The 12,905-nt window shown below is 47.8% G+C and overlaps 1 protein-coding gene across 12 annotated transcripts in view; it reads right to left on the bottom strand.

The window, feature by feature from the left end:
* The window catches only part of GTF2I (general transcription factor IIi), a 109,295-nt gene that overhangs the window by 38,708 nt on the left and 57,682 nt on the right, over positions 1–12,905 (bottom strand). For 4 of the 12 annotated variants that reach the window (XM_075564836.1, XM_075564837.1, XM_075564835.1 and 1 more), the window contains 2 exons: positions 12,722–12,784; positions 5,127–5,561 (listed from right to left, as the gene is read on the bottom strand). The exons of 4 other annotated variants lie outside the window; for them this stretch is intronic. In XM_075564836.1, coding sequence (XP_075420951.1) covers positions 5,127–5,561; positions 12,722–12,784 — 498 coding nt within the window. The remainder of the gene's footprint in view (positions 1–5,126; positions 5,562–12,721; positions 12,785–12,905) is intronic. 4 more of the 12 variants (XM_075564842.1, XM_075564840.1, XM_075564839.1 and 1 more) reach the window with 1 other exon arrangement.

Genomic DNA, 12,905 nt, shown 5'->3' on the forward strand with positions numbered 1-12,905 from the left:
AGTCTTGGCCGTGCCTATTCTTCTCTGGACTTGGAAGGGGACTCTCCCAGGTCCCCCTCCTCCTTGCTGGCCGTCTGTGATTTTCCTTGGTTGCTTATTTTGGCAGAAACCATTCTTGCTTATTTCCCCCACAGAGTAGCTGGTGGGTTTGAACTGCTGACCTAATGGTTAGCAGCCCTATGCTACAGTGCCAACAGGGAGAGTAAGAGCAGACAGATGGGTGGAAAGCAGAGAAGAGGGGCGGAAGGGGGCGGGGTGAGGTGGGGGGTGCAGGGGCACCAAAAGAGTGGAGGATTTAAGAGGAACTAAATGAATAGCTAAAAAAAAACAAAAAACCCAAATAAAACCTCCTCCCGATTCCTTGCCCCTCAGATCTAAGTACTGGTCTGAGTGGCTGAAAAGGGAGGAATAGTAAAACTGAATTGAACTTGGTCCAGTGACATACAAGTTCAGTTCAGAGAGATGAAGATCTATCTAAAAAGAGAAAAAGATTGTATTGAGGTTTGAGAATTACAGTGCATGGGGCACCTCTCCCTGTTCCTGGGCCACACACGTGGGAGTGTCTTGGAATCCCCTGCCGTGGGTGTGGGTGTGCAGTGGAGATAGCTGGAACAGACATATTGGCCCCCTCATGAATCATTATTTATTTTTAATCATTTTATTGGGGGCTTGTACAACTCTTATCACAATCCATCCATCCATTGTGTCAAGCACATTTGTACATTTGTTGCCATCATCATTCTCCAAATACTTGCTTTCTACTTGAGCCCTTGGTATCAGCTCCTCATTTGGGGGTTTGGTTTTTTTTTTTTGTCAATCCTTATATTAATGACCTCACTGAACCTCTGCTTTTTTTTTTTTTCCCCCAAAGGTCTCCTGTAGGACTTCCCATTATGGAATTTCTCCTGACTAGAACGGATTTGCTTCGTCCTTTTATGTAGGGGCCGGCAGGAGCTTCCCTGGTCCACCAACCTCCAGTACGCTGCAGAGGGATCTCTGCGGCAGCTCCATCAATGGCGCTACATTCATTTTTTAAGAAGCCACTTACAAATCTCCTTCTGGACAGTTATTTTCTCCACCCATTGCGTTTCCCGTGTGATGCATCATCTTTTATGGTTTGGGGTTTGATCCTGTTTTAATAGCCGTGAGACCTATGCAGGAAGCTTTGTCAATAGATCTGACAAAGCCTGTTGGATTGCCGCACTGTTTCAAAGTGGCAGTGTTACCTTGGTGAGGGCTCCCTTGACGAGCTTATCGACCAGGCCCATGTCAGGGACGTCCTGGTCACCACGAAGCCAATCCTGGGTGGTAACTGTACGCAGTATCGTGGATGCGTCCTCGGGAGTGCTAATAGGCTTTTAGAGGGAAAGAGGGGCAGTTTCCCTTTCCAGGATAAAGTTATCTCACTTCCAATTTTATTACGCGCACCCCCCTTCCCAGTTCACTGCTGTGTAACTGCATGTTGTGTCATACTCCACCACGGTGGCCTACCTAAGTTGTGGTTCTTGGATGAACCCCAACACACTCTCTCATCCTGCAGCATTCAAAGCTAAAGATGCTGCCCTTGAGTGGGTTGCTCGCAGTCCACTTAGAAATGGGTGCTCAGGAAAATAGCTGTAAAAATGGTGCCCCCCCCCCAAAAAATGGTGGCCCGGTGGTACTGGAGCACTCCATCTAACTTCACAAGGGGAAGGATGCCGTTGCCGGCATTCTACCGCCCAAGCCTGTGATCCCTGTGACACAGTGTTAAACACATCTCCTCTCTCCAATCTTCTGCTACCTGTCACACCAGCCACCACCCCGCCCCCCCCACACACACACTCCCCATAGTGCTCACCACTTCTTTATTGGGTTTGATCATGTATTTTAATGGCCATAACAGAACCCACAGATGATACTCATTCTTAGGGAACTAACAGGTTACATACAATTCTGTGTTGAGTCGCTCAGGATAGGTTTTGGTTGTGCCAATTAGCAGGCCTCTACTTGGCCCTTTGGCATCTCAGAGTCCTAAGACCTCCTCCGACCTGCTTGCTGCCCTGTGTGACAGGGCTACAAAACTCTTGAACTCCACTGCCAAGTGCCCAGAGGCCCCTGTTCTGCCAGTAAGCCTGCTACCTGAAGGTGCTCACTTCTTCCAGCCTAGTTCCACGAGCAAGTGCCCAGAGGTGCTCCAGCTGACTGGTCAGCCGGATCACCTCCTAGACCAGGAAGCCCCCCTGCAGCACCTAACACCACACCTGGGACAGCTGCCTCTGTCACCGCCACATCTCTGCTGCTCCTTTCCACCATCCGGCACTCTGCCCAGGGTTGGAGCTGTCTGTCTGTCTCCTGGATGCTCTCAGCACAGAGCTCCTAGGTCCAAAGGATGTTCTCTGCTCCTAACTCCTTTCATAGTAACGAGATTCCTCCCTGCTGCCTGGAGGATAGTTGGTTTTAATTCTCTAAAACCCAACTCACTGCCACCCACGTCAATCCTGACTCATAGCAACCCTGTAGGGCCTGGCAGAACTGTCCCTGTGTTTCTGGGAGGACGCGGCCTCAGGAGAAAAGACAAACAGCCCAACGTGTAAACCATCATGTTATCAGGCCTCTTTATTTTCATGGCTCTCCCCCGCCCCCACCCCATAAGGATCCCATGCACCTTATTTGCATTTCCAGCAAGCTGTCCAATCCACACTTACAGGGCCAAATGCACCTTATTTGCATAGTCCCACCAAATCATTGTGTGAGTCAAAACCTTTGGCTAGAAGTCACAGTAAGCAATTCACTGTTTTGCAGATATACAAATAGTTCAACAAAGGAATGCAGATCCACATGTAATTGGTCCACAGGCCCCCCCCTCCCTAGCACTTGCATGACATTGCTCTAGAGCAGCGGTTCTCAACCTTCCTCATGCCGCGCACAATTCCTCACGCGACAGTGACCACCCCCAGCCATAAGATTATTTTCATTGCTACTTCATCACTGTCATTTTGCTACTGTGATTGATGAATAGGGCAACCTCTCTGAAAGGGTCGGTCGACCTCCAAAGGGGTGGAGACTGTGGTTTATGCTTGACAATCGGATGGCCTGTCATCCCCTGGGAATGCCTTGTGAAATTCATGCTTTGAACATTTGTACATCATGGGCCCCTACCTACATCTGTGCATGAATTTGCTAATTCATTCCCCAGCATCTTCTGTGTGCCAGGCACTGTCCTTGTTACCCAGGACCCAGAGCCGATGCTTTAGCCCCAGAATGACGTGGGATGGGGCCAATGTGTGCTTGTTTTTCAGGTGATCTTTGAAACTAGATAGCCTGAAGACAACTGTTTAACATTCTGCTTGCTTTGTAAATGTTAATGTAAAGTTCAGAGAGTCTGTAATTGGATACTTTATTACTCAAATGTATCTTTTCAGTTTTCAGCCAATTGTTTGAACATGGATAGTGATTGACCTGTTTCCTGTTGACTAGAAGTACCTGAATGATTTAAGCACAATGTCTGATTTGTTCACTTTTGTAACTTTGTGAATAGTTGTCTATGCGATAAAACACTATGCGTTTGGTATCAGAAAGTGACTTGTGCTTCCGGCATGGTGGCCATCAAAGAGTCGCAGCCATGGCAGTGTGCTCCCCTATGGCCGTAGGCCTGGGCAAGGGCCACAAGGTGACCAAGAACGTGAGCAAGCCGAGGCACAACCGCTGCTGCCGCCATGGGCGCCTCACCAAGCACACCAAGTTCGTGCGGGACATGATCCGGGAGGTGTGCGGCTTCGCACCCTACGAGCGATGGGCCACGGAGCTGCTCAAGGTCTCCAAGGACAAGAGGGCGCTTAAGTTCAAGAAGCGGGTGAGCACACATATCCGGGTCAAGAGGAAGAGAGAGGAGCTGAGCAACGTGCTGGCCGCCATGAGGAAGGCCGCTGCCAAGAAGGACTGAGTGCCGTGGCCCCTCTCCCCAGCACTCACGCTGCTTCTTCGAGGAGCGCATGTTCGGGTTACGTTGCAAAAACATGAGTCTCTTCTAAAGAAACGGTTCGAATTAGGGACAGTGCGTCTCACCTTTTACAAGGACAACAACATCACTAGTTTGACTGCCTTCAAGGTTCTGTTTAGTTTCATGGTGTACACATGTGGAGATCTGACTAGAATTTGGGGAATCCTGGAATGTGTCCTCCTGCTGAAACATCCTGTTAACTGGAGTAACAGTGCTAAATGGTGCACTTGACAGTTGGAGGTCAATGGCTGGAGTTTTGTTTGCTATTTCGAGCTACCAACCAATCAATCAATCTAATGACTTGTGGGAAGGAGTTTTGAGGTCAAGAGTAACAAGCTCTCACATGCTTTCTCTGAACTAATAAAAGTTTCTCTGCAACAAGACGATTGAGGGGTGGCTATATTTGCCGTGTTCTTTCCATCTTCTGACTTGTCAAACACCCCCTTGTATTGGACAGAGGAATATAAGGACCACCTATGTCTTTTAACAGAGTGTTTTTGGTTCATCTTGACTGACCAAATGCATTTCTTTGTATTTGTTCCTTTTTAACAGATTGAACTTGATTGGTCTCTGTAGATAAAATGAGATATCACATGTGTTTTAACGTGGACAATTTCCAAATATTTTTTGTCATGTTATTTAGGTTCTAACTTAGATTCAACCTTACTCTTCTTGTGGCTTAATAAGGTAGATTTCTGAAATACATGAATGCTGTTAGGTCTTTCATTTTGTGAAATAAGTTATAGCTGCCTGATGCAAAGAGGCCTCAGAAGTGAAGAAAAACTGGCCTTACCCATCCCCTTGGTTCTCAATATCACCTTAGATTAAAATTGATGTCATTAGACTGACAGGGGCTGTTCATTTCCATCCTATGGTCTCCTATATCTAGGCATTAGCCTATTAGGATTATACTTTTGTTTTTAAAGCTTAATGGTTTTAAGGGACTGTGAATATAGAGAGCATTTACTTAATTAACCCTGAGTAATGTGCATACCGTTTCCCCGAAAATAAGACAGTGTCTCATATTAATTTTTGCTCCCAGAGATGCGCTAGGTCTTATTTTCAGGGGATATCTTATATTTTTCCATGAAGAATTCGGTACACATTTATTGTTGAGCAAAAAAAAAAAAAAAGGGAAATTGATTACCTGTATACGGTACGGTAGCAGTTGTGGATCTTCTTAAAGACAGTTCACTTCGCTGAAGGAAATTATCCAGCCAGTGCTGTGATGCTTTGAAGTGTCCGGGGGCGATGTCAAACCGTGGTGCCATCGCAAGGGCAAACTCTTGAATCTGAGGCCCATTCACAACCAAAGCCTTAGCTCTCCTGTCAGCAACCCACTCACAGATCAGGGCTTCCAGCTCGGAAAACAGTGGTTGCCGACCTGATCCGCACTTGCGCTTCTTAGCGTGTCCCTTGTCCACTTGCTCACTGAGGTGACCATACTCCGCTCGCCATTTGCGGACCAATCGGATACTCAGCATCTTCTCTCTGCAGAAAGCAGTCAGATTTTGGCCCCAAGAGTCTTCCACGATTCCTTTCTTGTACTCCATGGAGTAGCTTTTTCTTTTTGCGCTCATGTCTAGGGGTAAAATAAAAAAATGACACTGGGGTATCAGGGTGGGGGAGGGGGGCCACTTAAAATGACACAGGAGGATCAGAGCGGGGAATCAACACAGGAGAAGCAGAGGGGGGATTACCATTTTGTAACCCCTTCTGATCCTCCTGTGTCATTTTAAGTGATCCCCTTCCCCAAACCCCTGTGCCAGTGGACACCTTCACCAGGCATCCCCCCTACCTCAGTCACCCCTGTGTGTCCACACAATGTGCCCGATTCCTGCCCTGAGCGACTCCCTGTCTAATTGTGAGTCAGCCAGACTCCATCAGGGCAGAGTGAGCAGCAGGCGGCGGCTTGTCCTGGCGGCAGCGCGGGCTCTCTGATTAAAAGAGACCTCGCACTTCCTGTCTGCTCCGGCTGCGCTGCGGCCAACAGTGAGCTGTGCAGCGGCGGCGCCCGCCTCTACAATCCAGAGTCCAGAGTACCATAACTTTGGGGGGCCTTATTATTGGGGAGGCCTTATGTTCAGGAGAGGCTTTATTACTAGGGAGGTCTTATTTTCGGGGGAATGCCTTCTATTTCAGTAAGAGGCAAAACTGTAAGTGGGTCTTATTTTCAGGGGATGTCTTACTTTGGGGGAAACACGGTAGTTGATTGTGTTAATATTTTTGTATCTTTGTTGATTTTCTTTCTAGTTGATTGATCATTAGTTGGAAGCAATGTATTGACATCTAGTATTATCTTTTATTACGATTTATTTATCTCTATAAGTTTAATTTCGGGGCCTCAAAACCAATTAATTTATTTTCCATTTTTTCTTATGGAAAAAATGTGCTCAGTTCTCAAACTTATAGGTATCGAAACAGAGATTTGGTTCCAGAGGCGGAGGTGGGAGAAAAAAAAAAAAAAGAAACACAGATTTGGAATGAATTGAGTTCGACACCCACGTATCTCTACAAAACGACCTTCTTTGCCTCTCATTGTCATTAGCTTTGGTGTCGATTTTATCTGAGATTAACATTTGTCTGCTGGTGCAATAAAATCTTGAAGGAGCCAATAGTTAGACTAGGTAGCAGGGATGATACACAAGTTTATGGGTCTGAGGCAAAAATTTGGATGAGAATTGGAAGATTTAAATCAGATCTTGTATATAGTAATTGCAACTCCCTTACCCGCATGTATTTATTAGTCTGGATATCATGTCTAACGGGGACACACTCCCTCTAGCAGATACCATTACAACCGAAAACATTTAAAACCATTAGAATTACCCAGTCCATTGAAACAGTGTAAAATAAAAGTCTCATGGATAAAAGGGGAGTAACCGCTTTGACTGAAACCACGCGAAAGGCTGCAAAGTGCTGGTGCCCACAGCATCTCTTTAACTCTGTACGGCCCAGGAAACAAAGGCACTGCCCGCCCATAGTGGGCTGAGAAGGGGTCCTCACAAAGGGTACTTACTCCCGACTGGCTGTGCATGGCTAGTGGCGAGGTAAGCACGCACATACTGACACCATTCAAGGGTTTAGACCCAAGGTCGTGCACACGTATTGGCCACTGAGCTGTATTTCATCCGCACAGAGGGCACACAGACAGCCCACGAGGTACAACGGGCCAAGACAGAGCCTACTAAGCAGACATGCCATACCGTATGCCACCTTCAGAGCTGAGTAGAGATGGGAAAAGGCAGTGGAAAACCTATCATCTAAGGGGGGGGGGAGATAAAGACACGAAGGATTGCTCACATGTCTTCATGGGTGTCTGCTCACTGTACGATTAGGAAGGGATAGATTCCTGTCCTTTCTGGGGCATCTGTGGACAGGTGGGTGGGGAGGACTCTGATGTCACTGGTCCAGTTCTTCCCCAAGTCGTCTAACCTTGACTTTTTCCCAGCAGGTGCGGGTGCTGAAAGTATGGGTGATCCCCAATCAAGAGACGGTAAGCCCTGAATCTGTAGGTCAGAGTTCCCAGGGGCCCAACGGTCGAGAGAGCCACCTAGTGCCGGCCTATGTCACCGGAATACAAGTCCATGGAGCGGGACCGAGCGGGGAAGCGCTTGCTGGACGGCTTCTGCCACCAGCAATTTGCACTGGCCCAGCGGCTGAACCGGAGAGGGCATGAATACACAGGTGTTACAACTTGGAAAGCCTAACAGTGCGCCGGCACTTCAAGAACGTCTCAGAACCGGAGAACACTCTTCTCTGGCGGGAACTTTATCAGAGGCCAGAGAGGGTCAGCGATAACACGGATCAACACCAGGGTGACCTTGAAAATAGAAGCAGCAGCAGAAGTGAGTGGGTGGAACCTGACCAACTGGGAGATTAAGGGCTAATGACTATTGGGAATGGAAAAATTACTGGAAGTGGCCGTTAATTCTTGAGTTTTGAAAGGGCCAATGGTTAGAAGAGAATACTGAGGCGCGAGATGGTGAGGCGCCAGCATCCCCGCACATGGTACTTTCACACACGGAAGCAACAGGGCTGCAAGGTCCCTGGGCTGCAACGCATCTCACGAAAACCTCACTGAAAGTCGGTCTTTCCCCAGAGCGCGTGCAACCCCCAATGGTGAGCTGAAACAGGCTTGTGATGAAAATGGGGCGCCATGCTGACCTCACGGAGAATGAATGAATGCAGAGCTGGAAATGGCTAAGAGGTGACCCTAGGCATAAAATGACGCATGGTGTCTTTTAGTGCGTTCGCAAATCTTAACGGGCACCTGTTTAATTCGTCTTTGAAAATCAGCAACTAGAAATCGGGAGAAGAAATGGGGCTTTCATCTTAAAACAGGCAGTTTTTGTTACTGACTCGTCACCACCACCATCCTCTGGTTCCCAAGCTCTTCAAAGTCCAAGCCTGTGTCACTGCCGGCGCTGCGATACCTCAGAGCCGTCTGCGGATGCCCTTTGGGGACTTCTACGCCGATGTCACCATCCCTGCCTTTGAGGTCTTTGTCTTTGTCATCTGCAATCTGCCGGCACGAGATCCCAGCCTTTCGGAAGCCACTGCACTGCGGATGGTGTCTGGAGTTATTCTGCCCCAGGCAGAAGCCACCCATTTGCAGATTTCTGTGACGGTCCCATTTCAGCCATCCTGAGGGTGCAAACTGGTGAATCTCCGGCTGCAGCCATTCATCCCGCTCTCTTCTCACCAACGTCATAAAGGGGCGCTTGGCTGCTGTATCTAGGGGCTGTGGCTTACGGGTCAGGCTGCCGGGAATGACTGCTAAATGGGCACCAGCCGCGTTGATATAATTTTGGACATATTCTTCTTTGTGAGCAATCGTGACGTCGAAAATCAGCAGAGAGTTCTGTGAAAAGAACCCCCTGCCTGGCCCTGTAACATCTATCTATCCACAATCTCATGACATCACGGTCCCTCCGCCCCTTCTTATCACAGTGAACCACCACGCTGGCGGGTAGCTTTTCACGGGGTGTGGTGACTCTCCTGAAAAATCGCCAGTGGCTTTAACTTCACCCCACTCGCAGGGCAGCCGAGGAGGACAGTGAAGCAGGCCCTGCTGTGCTCTGGCTTGCGCTCCCCGTGGTTTTTGTCCCTGGCGCAGCTTCTGTGCTGCCCGCTGCAAACTCCAAGGCCATTGGAAGCTCGCCCATGTGAACGACATCCACTGCAGCAATGCCAAGGTCCGCGCTTTCCTGGGTGACAAACTCCCGGAAGTGGGCCATCTTCTGCTCCCGGTCCTCTGGGAGTTGCTGGCCCACCGTGGTTCACGTTCCCATGGAAAGGCCGTTCCTTTCAAGAATTTTGGATTTCAGGCAAAACCGGCCTTGAAATCTGGGATTCCTCTTTCACTGACCTGCAGCTTTGCTTTGATCTGAATGGAGACGGAGCGACGGCTCGAAGCTGCGCCCTTTGCGACAGCAGCCACTCCTTCCAGTCATTCTCCAGCTTGGGCCATTTGGCTTGGCCCCCCGGCGGGCGCGTTTCCTGGGATGCATCTTCTCCAGCTCCCTTTTCTCCTTTCTCCATCCGCAGATGGAGGATTCTGGCACCTCGAACTCTGGGGCTGCCGCTCGGTTGCTGGTTTCTTCCGCCCTCGCCACGACAGTCAGTTTGAAGTCAGCAGTGTGGGACTTGCGTTTAATCCCTGCCATGATCCTAAAGGGATCTAAGACTCAGATTTGTAAACTGAAAATACGTCCTGAGAAAACGCGGAGCGGAAAGTTATGGCGCGGTTACGGAAGGTGGACACTGGGGACAGCGATGCGCTCCTCGGGAGATCCCGGACACCGCATCAGAGGGTGAGCAAACGGGCGGCAGACTCTGCCATTCCACAGAGGATCATTTCCCTGACTAGGAGGCAAAAGGAGCTCTAAGAACCGGATCTAAACTCAATCTCAAGGAAGAAATGAAGCAAGTGACTGTACAGAGGGCCAGGCCAGCACAAAGAACAGACGCGAGTGACCCCAGTTTGAGGGAAGTGCACAGCAGGAAGCTTCCAAAGCACACATTCCTCTCCGTGGCCGCCCCGAAGCTGGACTCAAACAGAGAAAGGCAGTGTGTTCTCTGCGCGCCACAAAGACACGGCGCCCGGTGGTGTCTGACTCCCAGCAAGCGTGTGAGCGTGATGTTTCCAAAATGGGGCCACGCAGTGTCTTCTTCCAGGTCAATGACCTGCACAGGCCACGGACTTCACGTGGCTCCCAGGACGCCAGTGGCCATGGGGAGTGTTATCGTACATAGAAAACACATCTGCATGGATGCTAAACCCCACGTCATTATTTTTCAGATAAAGAAATCAATGATGTATAAAAGTACTTTGGAAAATCTAAAACACTTACTTAAACTTCCCCCTCCCCCGGCCCTCTATGAACTATTGGGAAAAAGTGAAAAGATACAACAGAAGGGGTGTGTGTGGGGGGGAGAACGGGGGTGGGGTGGGGTGGGAATCATCCCTAGATGAGAAGTTATATCCTGCTTTGTTTCTTTCCTACTTTTCTTCAAAGCACAACTAAGATGATCTCTGGATGTGCTTTTAACCCCCCTTTCCCCTGCTAATCCTCTCCATACAAGTAGAACATCTATATATAGGATATATATGCATATATATACATATACAGGCATTTTTAACATTATGCTTTATCCAGATGATTTTCCTTGAAAAGTACTACACTAATGCCTGTATATTGTCTGCTTGAGCAAAGATCCAAAGTGACTTTTCTAACTCTCCATAGTTAAATCAATTCCATCCGTCTGCAGCTACCTTCCTAGACAGACCTGTGAATAACATATCAACCAGCTCTCATCGGATGATCGTCATTAACAACAGATTACTACACAGGAAAGGGAAACTTCACCCTGTGAAAAATATTCACTTACCCTTTAACTGAGGGTCGACCTACAGGCTGCACACAAACACACGTGTCACAGAAGAGTGCTGCCTCTCACTGAATTCTTTGACAGAGACCGGTATTATACTGGTCTACCGGCCACAAAGAACGTCGGCTCCGCTCTAGTACCCGATCATGGACCGGACTTTGCAGCGAACCAAGGCACCAGTTGAAAAGCAAGGGTTTTTCAAATCCACCCCTGGCAGAGCGGTTAGTGTGGAAAATGTGGGCACACGCTGCAAGTTCATGAACTAATTCTCAGTGACCTGACGTAACATCTCTAAAAGGGTTTTGTGTGATCAAAGAAAGCTTTTACTTTATAAAAAACTGTATACGGCCCTATAAGCTTCCTATCTGTTTAGTTCACTTGGCTATTAGCCCTAGGTGTGACGTTTCAGTTTTATAGTTTAACCAATCAAAAATTGTATCACTATAAAAAGGACGAAGCTCCTGAGTGCTTACAGAAGGGCACTTGAGAAGCGTCCCTCTTCTGTAGTCAGTGAGGTGTCTGCCTGAAATCAATTGAATCTCAAGTATTTAACGCTAGACTAATGCAGAATTGCTTTTAGGTTAGTAGAACGACAGCAATCAGAGAAAAGAAATTGAGAGCTCAAAAAGTATCCAGTCTACCCACAATTAGCATACCAGAGGTGGAAACTACCAATCCACTTCTACTTGAGAAACCATCAAGACATTTTAAGTACAGTTTCAAGCAGCCAAACACCACAAATAACCCACTGACACCGGGAAGAACGCGTTGACTTCACAAAGAAAAAGACGCTGCAAGCAGAAAGCATTCCGCAACAGTTAGAAACTACGGGAGTCCCAGCGGCCTGCAGATGGGGCAGGCGCTGTGAAACGCATGGCAGAGAGTGTCTGAAGTATGCTACAGCACATATAAAACACACCATGCAGCTTTGCAAAAATAAAAATACATAGACACACGTGTGTATGAATACATAAAACCATTGCTTCAAGGACACACAATAAACCGGTGGCAGAGCAATGCTACACACTGCACTTCCCTGGGCTGGAAGAGGGACAAGGACAGCATTCTTATGCAAAGAACACCTACACCCTCCACCTGCCAATGATAGGGAGATGAAAATGTGGGGGCTGCAGGGGTGAGGCTCCAAGGCTGGGCACAGATATACGGACAAGGCCAGCTCGCCCTGCTTACGTACAACAATGAATCATGCGGCTCAATTTAAATGGAGGGGAATGCCTTGGATTATTAAATGTAAAAAGCGATACAGTTTGTAACAGCATGAGCTGAATTTTCGTTTAATTCAAGGGCAAACTGGCTCGTTGGTTTAGGGGCATCTCTGGGAAGAGAGACCAGGTTTGAAGCAAACTTTAGCTATTGCTACAACCGGTTCCTAAGGCTAGATTATGTGCTAGCATTACATGTGAAAACTTGCTGTAAAATTGACTGACTAGCAACACTCTCTGTTCCACTTCAATTAAAAAAAATGTGGGGGCTCCTGGCCCAACTAGGGGAATTGTCTAACAATCCAAGAAGTTGCATGTCTGGTCGTGGTCTAATTTTAACATTTAACCGTCAATCCCCACTCACAGAAGCGCCTCTCACTTGGTCTACCTGTGGGCCAGTGTGAACTGTCATGCCCAGGTCTGCTGTCTACCACTTCCAACACACAGGGAACACTGCCACTGCCGGGAAGTGGGCTGCTTTGGTCACACATACATGTATATATTTCAACTCTGCTGACAAGTTTCCTCTTAAGAAAGAATGAAATACATACTTGGCAAGGTGGATGTGACAAGTATTTCTATGACCAGAAGTAAACTTTGGAATCAAGGCTTTTAAGTAACTAACCTTCAATAGTCACCTCAACTTCAGGGTCCTCACTTGTTTCTGAAGGGACATGTTGAGTAGAATCTTGAAAAAAATAAAATTCTAAAATGACATTCATTATTAAGCATTTTCCACATGTTCCAACATTTGATTGATCTGCTACTCCAAGAGCAGCCTACTACCAAGTTTAAATGGCATTTTAATT

The sequence above is a fragment of the Tenrec ecaudatus genome, chromosome 12, assembly GCF_050624435.1.
Source record: "Tenrec ecaudatus isolate mTenEca1 chromosome 12, mTenEca1.hap1, whole genome shotgun sequence".
Classification (NCBI taxonomy): Eukaryota; Metazoa; Chordata; class Mammalia; order Afrosoricida; family Tenrecidae; genus Tenrec; species Tenrec ecaudatus.